The sequence below is a fragment of the Gracilinanus agilis genome, chromosome 1 (assembly GCF_016433145.1).
Source record: "Gracilinanus agilis isolate LMUSP501 chromosome 1, AgileGrace, whole genome shotgun sequence".
Lineage (NCBI taxonomy): Eukaryota > Metazoa > Chordata > Mammalia > Didelphimorphia > Didelphidae > Gracilinanus > Gracilinanus agilis.
Window position 1 is genome coordinate 99,417,100 of NC_058130.1, and position 10,415 is coordinate 99,427,514.

At 42.7% G+C, this 10,415-nt stretch overlaps 1 protein-coding gene across 1 annotated transcript in view; it reads left to right on the plus strand.

Annotated features, from left to right (window-relative positions):
* The window catches only part of FGD3 (FYVE, RhoGEF and PH domain containing 3), a 109,380-nt gene extending 99,489 nt beyond the window's left edge, over positions 1 to 9,891 (plus strand). Inside the window, exons 15-16 of the mRNA XM_044683462.1 lie at positions 6,652 to 6,789; positions 8,443 to 9,891. Coding sequence (XP_044539397.1) covers positions 6,652 to 6,789; positions 8,443 to 8,676 — 372 coding nt within the window. The 3' untranslated portion in view covers positions 8,677 to 9,891. The remainder of the gene's footprint in view (positions 1 to 6,651; positions 6,790 to 8,442) is intronic.
* Positions 9,892 to 10,415: the final 524 nt, after the last annotated feature.

Here is a 10,415-nt window from a genome sequence, read left to right on the forward strand (position 1 = left end):
GGAGATTAGATTAGATGACATATAAGGGCTCTCCTACATCTAAATCCTAGGATGTAATGCCATCCAGAGAAGTAAATGCAGCAGCAACAGCAGCTCCTGGACATGAAGTTTTGATTCTGCAGTATTTTCATTAGGCATTTGAATTCTAGCTGGACTCTGGATAAGCTTTTGGTATTACCTTGCTGGCCAGGCACAGCCTCAGTAATGCTATCAGCCCTAGATAAATAGATGACCATAGTCTGGGCCGAAACAGCTGAAAAATGGACTTCTACCTCATCAAAATTAACTATTTAAGAAACCAAAGGTATGTTTCTCTGGACTATGGAGAAGAAAAGTAATTATTCAAACTTATTAGACATCTGCATTTTTTTTAAGCCCTTACCTTCCGTCTTGGAGTCAATACTGTGTATTGGCTCCAAGGCAGAAGAGTGGTAAGGGCTAGGCAATGGGGGTCAAGTGACTTGCCCAGGGTCACACAGCTGGGAAGTGTCTGAGGCCAGATTTGAACCTAGGACCTCCCATCTCTGGGCCTGGCTCTCAATCCACTGAGCTACCCAGCTGCCCCCTTTCCATCTGCATTTTTAAGGTATATTCCAAAAATATACAAAATTTACACAGCAAAATTTGCTTCATAAACCTTTAAAGACCCTATGTAAATATGAGGTATTCCAAAGGGTTGACAGAGTATAGTGGAAAATCCTGAATTTGTGCCCAGAAGACATAGTTTTCAGACCTTCACTGGTACTTCCTATGTGACCTTGGGCATGTTATATAACCTTTCTAAGTCTCTTTGAAGTTAAAAAGGGAACATAATATTTGGGCTACTTCAATTCACAAAGTTTTTGTCAAGCAAGATTTTTTGTAGATCCTAAATGGTACAGAAACATCATATAATTACTACTCTGTAAGCATCAGATTAATGGGCTTAATGTAGCCTTTAGGAACTGGGTTACTACACACATCATAGAGAACAGGTTTCTTCAGGAAGGTTTTCCAGAATCATTTGTTTTATTTGAAAACATAATTCTCCCCACCCCATGCTACAATATAATCCAGCAAAACTAGTTGATTCCAATCAAATCACTTCCACAGCAAATTATCTTATTTTCCTCTAGCAGTTTGTCACTATTTCTCTTAAATTGTCTTCACATTCTACCTATCTCACTGAGTCGTTGTGAGGAGGGTGCTCTGTAAATGTAAAGCACTATAGAAATGTGAACCAGCTTCCTCAGCAGCATCACCATCATCAGATGGAATTGAATCTAGAGAGGTTTTCCTGGAAAGACCAAAGTGCTTCTAATATATTTCTCAAATTATCTTTCTCTGGGAAGCTGACACAAGTCAGAGTGTCCTAAACGCATTAGTTATCAGCTTTTCTGGGGAAGTTATTTTCTCTGGAATTACTTCATTGTGATTCAAAAAACTTATCTATCTTTTCAATTCTCTTTTTTGACATCTCTATTTTGAAAATCCTTTCCTGGTAGTCCATTGCTTTCTCTTGAAGCCGGTAATCCCATTCAATTAAATCAGCTGTACTTGATGCTAGGGATATAAAGATGAGAAACAATAGTGTATTAGGGGGTGTGAGAACCACATTTTAGGAAAGTCAGCAAGGAGAGGAGGGCCTCCAGAACTATTGCAAGGCCTTGAGATTTTATCATCCATAAGTCAGTTGAAGGAACTGGGATGCTTCACTTGGATAAATAGAATTGAGCAGAAGCTGTCTTCATGTGCTTGAAGGGCTGTTGTAGGAGAGATTCAACTTGTTCAATATGGCACCAGAGGGCAGAAGTAGGAGCCACAAGTAGAAGTAACAGATGAGCAGATTTTGGTCTGATATCAAGAAAAATTGCTAACATTTAGAACTTTTGCAAAAAGGAATGGGTTGCTTTGGGAGGTAGTGAATTCTGCTTTGGTGGAGATCCTGTAGCAAAGGCTGACTGATGCTTACCAAGGGTGCTGTGGCAGGAGTTCCTATAAAATTAAAAGTAGAGATGATGAGTCTATTCACATCTACCAGGCCCTCCCAGTGGGGTATGCTAGGGCTGGGCTAGAAACCTTGAGCCACCCTGGAACCACCCTGGGACCCCCTTTCTTACCAACGTACAGTGAGGAATACCTCTACATCATTATAGTCTTGGAACCAAATCTTAAGTCAGTGGAAGCTAAATGAGTTTCCCTTAGAAGTAAGGTTTCAGTTTACATGTCGCATTTTCATCTAGAAAGGAAGAAAAAGGGGGTGAATGGGCAGAAAGCAACATCATCCAAGGCCTGCTAGGAGTTCAGCACATTTTTCTCATTAATTTTCCATTTTTCCTGACCTAGTTTTTGCCAAGTGAGAAATTTAATGTGTCATCCCAGTTACAGGTCTCTGTGCTTGGGGATTTTAAACTTCCTACCTCCCAAGAACAGTAGTGGGAAAATGATTTTTTGGTACATGAGACACACTTCCTTAGCACTTAATAATGAAGATCCCTCTTGAACAAGTACTGATTGATTCAGCATTCATGATGCCTCGGTAGCACCCCTCCTCCCAACACTCAGCCAACCTCCATAATTCATGTTGGAAACAGATTTAAGATAAATGTTTCATGGCATTTCAGTCATCTGAATAGAAAAAACTATTCTCAAAGGGGATGACAAAGCAGCCCAGGTTCCCTTGTAGGATTTCAGACTTATATTCTGTATACTATCAGAGATCAAAGGTAAACTTCTTGGCTTTTTTTTAAAGAACCTTTTGAAAGATATTTCAAACGAAGGCTACCCTTTTGGAAGGCCTGGCCTCAGGGCATCACCAGAAAGCTGAACAAACAATGTCCCCTACCCCTAAAGAAACTCCTCTTAGATGTAGCTGGGGTGACTCATTTGCCAACAGCAGTTGGACTTGATTGCAGAAGTGACAATCTCTCCCTTTTTTAAATTTAATTAATTAATTGGGGATATTTTTCCATGGTCACATGATTCATGTTCTTTCCCTGCCCTCCTCACACCCCCCTCCCATAGCTAATGAGCAATTCCACTGGGTTTTACATGTATCATTGTTTAAAACCTATTTCCATATTATCAATATTTGCAATAGAGTGATCATTTAGAGGCTACATCCCCAGTCATATCCCCAATGAAGCACGTGATCAAGCAGTTGCTTTTCTTCTGTGTTTCTACTCCCACAGTTCTTTCTCTGGATGTGGATAGTGTTCTGTCTCATTAAGTCCCTCAGTATTGTCCTGGGTCTTTGCATTACTTCTGGTAGTGAAGTCCATTATGTTTGATTGTGCCATAATGTATCAGTCTCTGTGTACAATGTTCTCTTGGTTCTGCTCCTTTCCCTCTGCATCAATTCCTGGAGGTCTTTTCAATTCACATGGAATTCCTCCAGTTCATTATTCCTTTCAGCACAATAGTATTCCATCATCAACAGATACCATAATTTGTTCAGCCATTCCCCAATCAAAGGGTATCCCCTCATTTTCCAATTTTTTGCCACCACAAAGAGCAAAGACTATAAATATTTTGTACAAGTATATTTCCTTATTATCTCTTTGGGATATAAACTCAAACAGCTTGTATTTTCCAGACTTACCAGCATCAAGGCCAGCTCTCTATTTCAGGGCCAGGCTGCCCCTGAATTATTATGTAGGGAATGGAGGTGATTTTAGGTGAGAATGCTCCTCCTCCCAGAACAGATCAGTACCTTCTCTGCTCATCTCTTGGAGAGCTGCCTAGAGCCCTGAGAAGTGATTTGTCTAGGCTCACATGGCCAGTAGGTGTCAGAGGCAGGATGGTCTTTCCAATGTAAAGGCCAGCTCACTATCTGCTGTGCCACTTTGCCTCTCATTACATCTTTGAAAATCAGAAAATTGTATTTCCTTCTTTAAAGACTCAGACTTTTTGGTAATCCAAGAAGAATTATTGGCATTTTTACCGAGTTAGTTAACTTTCTTGTATTGTCACTATTAGGTTATAAACTATGAGAGCAAAAATGGAGTTTGAAGAGACCTAAGAGATCAAGTCCAACTTGATTTTTTGTTATTGTTGTTCAGTCATTTTCAGTTGTGTCTGACTCTTTGTGACCCATTTTTGGGATTTAATTGACAAAGATACTGTGGAATGGTTTGTCATTTCCTTCTCCAGCTTATTTTACAGATGAAGAACTTAAACAAACAGGATGAAGTGACTTGTCCAGGGTGACACAGCTAGTAAATGTCTTGGGCTGGACTTGAATTCAAGTCTTCCTGACTTCAGGTCTAGCACTCTGTCTACTGCTCCACCTAGCTGCCCAGCTTCCTATACCATTTGGAATCCCCAGAGTCCTCCCTCTATTCTTGAACACTTAGATTAATGAGGGAGCTCTCTCCCTTTGTGGGGAGCACATTGCATTGTTGTTGAGGTCTGATCATTATTGAGTTCTTCATTAGACTGGCATTGTGTGCTTCCAGTTGCCCAACTTCTGCTTTCTAATCCTATCCAGAATAAGTCTTTATTCCTTTTCTACATGACAAGCCTTCTAGTTCTCCCCTCCACCTTCAATTCCTGGTATCCATACTATGAGACCCCCGAGGCCCATTGACCTAGCGTAGAAAGGAGCTTGATTGGCCAACCTTCTTATATACATGAGGGAATAGAGGCCAAAGGAAAATAAATCACTTGCCCAAGGTCACACAGGTAGGAAACATCAGAGGTTCAATTTGAACCCAGTTCCTACAACCCTAAAGTCCATATTTTTTTCCACAATACTATTCTGGACGTTGTGTTCAGTCTTGTGGGCCCATTTTAGAAGGGACTTTAGCAGATTATGTTGTAATCTGGAGAAGCCAAACAGGAAGATGATAGGAACTCAAAACTATGTCTTCAAGATCAGCTAAAGAATTCAAGGATGTTACATGGAGAGGATAGTTGAGGGATGTATAGCACCCCCTCAAATCCTTGAAGGGTTTTCCTGTTTTCCTTTTTTCTGCTTGGCCCAGATAATTTGGATGGAAAGCTTATAAAGCTGGTCTAAAAGTACAAATATTTCAGGCAACCACCACAGATGGACAGGGAACCATCCTAAAATTGAACAGAAGGAAAAGAGCAGGCAGGATTTGCTGCCTTTGGGAAGTTGTGCAGTGCTTTTAACGACTCCAGACTTCTTGAAATATACCCCCATATTTTAAACATTAGCTTTCTGCTGCTGCTGCTGCTGCTGCTGCTAATGATATGTGGCTGAAAATTATAGGCCAACCAAAGAACAGTGGGAAAAAACATGGCGGGTATGCATGGCTGTGGCACATTGCTTAAGGATGAGTTATCCCATAAAGCTGTGTTGGCAAACCTGTGACACATGTGCCAGAGGAAATCACCCGCCCCTCTGCCCAGCAGCCCAGTGGGAGAGCTTCCTCTCTCCCTGTCTGGGGTACGGTGAGGGCTCACATGTAGTTTGGGCACTCTGTCTCTAAAAGGTTCACCATCACTGCCATAGAGTAACGAGAACTTCATCATCAAAGAGATGTATGTCCAGAAAAGGAAGTTGGGTCTCAATTAGACCTTAGGCTAGTCCCTTCTCTCCTCCCATTCTCAGTTTTGGCCTAGATGATCTCAATGGCCCTTTCAGCTGTAAATCTTCTGATACTATGAGTCATCATGCCTGTGACTCCCCCCTGTCCAGCACAGGCCTGGTTTCCTACCACTCCTCAATATATTCTATACCCTCTACTTAGAGTACAGGCTCTTTAAGGAGAGGAGCCATCTCATTTTTTGTCTTTGTATTTCCAGTGCCTTGCACAATGCCCTGTATATTGTTTGCACTTAATAAATGCTGTTCCATTATATTACATTCCCATCTCAACAAATACACAATATCTACCTACTGAAATCCTTTTTCTTTAAAATTCAGTTCAGGTGCCAACACCTTTGGGAGGCTTTCCAAGATGCTCACCCAACTCAAGGAGAATTTTCCCTTCTGAAATCTTTCTTGTCTTTCTGTTTGACCATTCCTATGCATTTTTCATAGTCTCTTGTATGTGTTATAGTTATTTGCATGTGTCTCTTTCCTCTGCTAGATCATAGACTCTTGGGGTCAGTAAATATATTCTTTTTCATCTTGTATGTTGTCTTTTCCCTAGCCTAGCACTTAACATGGTGTCTGCTATATATAGTACACTCTAAATAAATAAATAAATGAATGAATTTGTTGACTGCCTATCCTTAGCATAAGGCCTTCCTTGCATGTGATAGGCACTGACTTAGTAAATGCTTATTGGAGTAAAATCATGGGAATATTTTGAGTTTCATTTACCAACCCAGGGTGTCTTTTTATCAATTGTACCCATAGGACTTATCGCCCGTGGTGAATGTTATCTGTCCCAATTTGAAAGCGTACTTGTACATAATAATATTGAGCCTGACAGGCTGTCCAGACTCTCACTATTTCCAGAACATAGAGAACTTGGAAGGTCTTTTTTCTGCTAAGTTCCAGTGCCCCTGTCCCTTGACCTACCCCCAGCATTATGGAGCTTGCACAGCAGGGTGACTGCATTTCTATGGTCAGTTCTGTGATATATTTGGGCATTATCACTGCCTGCAGAACTATCCTTAGAGGTACCACAGAGAGATAGGTACCTGTCTGGAAAGGAGAGCACTTAATGAGCCTATATTTGTCTCTTCCCTCCCCAGAAGCAAAATATTACTGCCCCTGAAAACAGCCTGTTCTGTAGCCACCTGCAGCTAATAGACAAAGGGAAGGCATGCTGCAAGCTGTGGGCTACTATTCCAAAGGCAGAACCCCTGGTGTTGTATCTACAAGGAGGCCAGGTAAGAATGGGGGAGGGGAAGTGAAGGGGTCTTAGATGCTAAGTCCAAGGACTTAGCATCTTTTTCCACTACAGAGTTAGGAGCTGGCCCATACTGAATTTAACTCAAAGCCTCTTATATTTTATATTTCTTCCCTGAATGCCTTGGCTTGGGTGGTTGCCAGCTGAAAATAAACTCACCAGCTTTCCATGCAGCAATATTTGAAGAAAAGGAAAGAGGGGAAGATGGTTAAACTTGAAGTTAGAATAACTAAGTTTGAATTGTGTTGAAATTACAGTTCTGTTCCTTATTGGCAGTGGTGTAATAGGAGGAGTCCCAGGCCTGGGTTCAAATCAACCATATTACCTTGTAGAGTCTTAGCCATACAATATCTCAAACTATACTCTAAAGTAGTAATCATCAAAACAATCTGGTTTTAGCTAAGAAATATAGTAGAGGATCAATGGAATAGATTTTGGAAATCAGCAAACAGTAGTTAATGACCATAGTAAGCTAGTATTCAATAAACCCAAGGACCCAAGATATTTCAGGAAGAACTCACAAAAACTGCTGGGATAACTGGAAAAGAGTATAGCAGAAACAGGCATAGACCAACATCTCACACTGAACACCAAGATAAAGTCAAAACGGATACTTGAGCTAGAAATAAAGGGGCCAGAAACAAATGAAGAGAACATGGAAAAGTTTACCTGGCAGACTTATGTATGAGGGAAGAATTTAAGACCAAACAAGACATAGAGAACATGAGGGGAAATGAAATGGATAATTTTGATTATGCCATATTGCCTGGTACAAGTCACCTCCCTTCTCTGGAGCTGTTTTCTCACCTATAAAATGGGTGCTCTGCTTACCTCATGAGCCTGTTATCAAACTTAAGGGAAGATATATATAAAGCATTTTCTATCCTGGAAATGCAATATAAATGTAAACTCTGGTGATAGTGGCATTTCAGCACATTTGATACTTACTAAACACCTATGGTATTTGGGGTACTGTGCTAGGCTCCAGAGTTTGGATGAGATACCACCATGTTCTCGGGGGGGGCTGTGTGCCCAATACTGTAGTAGATTCTATGGGTCATATAAATGTTTCATTCAAGGCCCATCTCTGCCATCACAGGTTTTGTATCCAGCATCATGCCAGATGCTAAAGAGGATACAAAGAAAATATGATTCCCTCCCACATGGAGGTTAGAGTTCAAGAAATCAGGAGGAAACCACCTTAAGGCAGACCCTAAATAAGGATTAGGTTACATCCAGAAAGGCTCTAGCCTGGGAGAAGGCAAAGGAAAGGAGAGAGGAGAGGAGAGGAGAGGAAAGAAGGAAAGGAAAAGAAAAGAAAAGAAAAGAAAAGAAAAGAAAAGAAAAGAAAAGAAAAAAGGTGACTGGGGTATTTCTTAGAGGAGATGAATATTTACCTGAGTGGTAAGGGAAATTGGCATTGGAATAAAAGGGCATTCCAGCTTGGGTGAAGGCTTGGAGTCGGAAGCAAGAGGGATATGTCATGGGGACGTGTGTACAGAGCTGTAATTTGAACACAATTCAAACACACACGATACTTGGAGAGTCAAAAGGAAGGAGAAGATAATACATCAGAATAATAGCAATCAAGCAAATGAAATGTTTGCTAACACTTATTCTTATTTCTTTCTAGGATGGGCGGGCGCCCCGGACAATTCCCCTTCCTGGCTATGAAGTGACTTTGCCTGGCCCTGCTGAGAAGCTCGAAGCCAAGTACACCCTGAAGCTCTCACAGTCCCACCAGACTCTGTATCTCAGTGTAGAGGATGAGGAGCTCCAGCGGAAGTGGATGGAAGTTCTCACCAGAGCTGCCAGAGGAGAAACAGACGATCCCAGTGCCAGTGTTGGGAATCCCCAGGGGCCCTGAGAAGCGGCGGCCCATCCTGGGGATGGCCACCTGGGCATTCAGTCCTGGAACTTGGACATAGGTAGTTTGGCGGGTCTGCGGAGGAATGCCTCCCATGGATCCTTTCTCTCTATAACAAGGGACCACTTCAGAGGGGCAGAGTAGCCAATGGCCCTACCAAGTCAGATCCAGGCTGCAGGGCCAGCGAGCATGCCCGCCCGTGTAGGCACGTGTCTGCACATAGGTGCATACGCTCGTGATGTGTGTGCCCGTACCTGAGCGCCGCAGCCAGAGCGGGACAGAAGACAAGGTAGTAACAGAAGAGATCCGGCCACTGATATCAGCCTGGCTTTGTTTGATGTTTGTCTCCGGCTGTTCCAGACCTTTTCGTGTCTCTTGATGTTGATCCCCTCTCTCCCACCGGGTCTGTAGGGTGGGCATGCACTTGGCAGGCAGGGCTCTGGTGTATCACTTTGTAAAGAAGAAGTAGTCTTAGTAATGGTGGTGTTCAGTGATGCTGACCTTGGAAAGTGGGTGAGGAGGAAACTGTTCATTTGATGTAGTTTGCCTTGGATTGGCTCAGACCCCTTGCTGATTCCGGCTGAGCCCCCAGCAGTCTTCTCCCTGCTGTTTTGTGCAGGGCGGGATATGTTAGTCATTAACTAGCCGGTATGGACGTGCTAAGCCAGGCCAAGGTTTGGACCAGGCCAGGACTTGCCCTCAGTCCCTGTCAGCCTGGGCTTCCTGACAGGGCCGTCTTTGTGAAGTATCCTTATCCATCCTTTAAGCCGTTTGTCTTTACTTACTGTATGGAGACGACCCTTTGAAAGGGAAATGCCATGGGGAATGACCTCACATCATTGCTGCAGCCTTCCAGGCCCTTGGTGTAGGCCTGCTTCCCACCATCACCTGCCTCAAGTCCCCTGGCAAACACTGTAGGTAAGGAGAGACCTTCGTAGTTCTACTTAGGGCATTGCTGATCTTCTGTACTCATAGGAAGGTGACTTGCTCAGTTGTTTGATTAATTTTCCAATAGTCCAGGATTTATTTATAATTGTAAATAATGTTTCATACCTACTTCCAGAAGTTTAAAATATTGAGGTTAATAACAGGATGTAGTATGTAGAGTGACAAAATGTTTGTATGAATTTGTCATTTGCCCTTCTTGTTAACTGGCATTTGTTTTGTTCCCAAAGGGAAGTGCTTGTCTATTTAAATAAATGCCCTGCAGCCGGATGTGGAGTGAGATGCTGTTCTGTTCTGTAGCCCAGGGTGGAGGCTTTTAAGTATCTGGGAGCAGAGACATGGGAGGGAGGGTCTTGGGGTGGTGGTGGTAAGGAGGGACCATAGAAGTGTATTTTCTAAGGCTTACTATCCCTCTTTCTTTGACCCTCTCCCTCACCTCCACTTTCATTCTTCTCTGAGCTTGCCTTTCAGAAGTCCCTAAAAAAGGTTTGGGGAAATGGTGCTTTCCTCCCTTTATGTCCTGGCCAGGAATGGCCTAACTGAATTAATGCAGCCTCTCCTCTCCAGCCAAAAGCACCTGTAGGAGTGAAGGAAGGGAGGTGTTAGGATGACAGGATTCATTTGGCTTGCTTTTGCTGGCTCTGCAGTCAGTGTCCATCCCTCCCATAGGATCATTCCCACCAGAGAGGTAGAGTGAGCTGTCTTGGGCCCCAATGCCTCAGGGGTGCTTAGAAAGGATTACTATCCCTCTCCCTCCTGTGCCTAGAAGTAGCAAATTATAATCTATGTTCCCA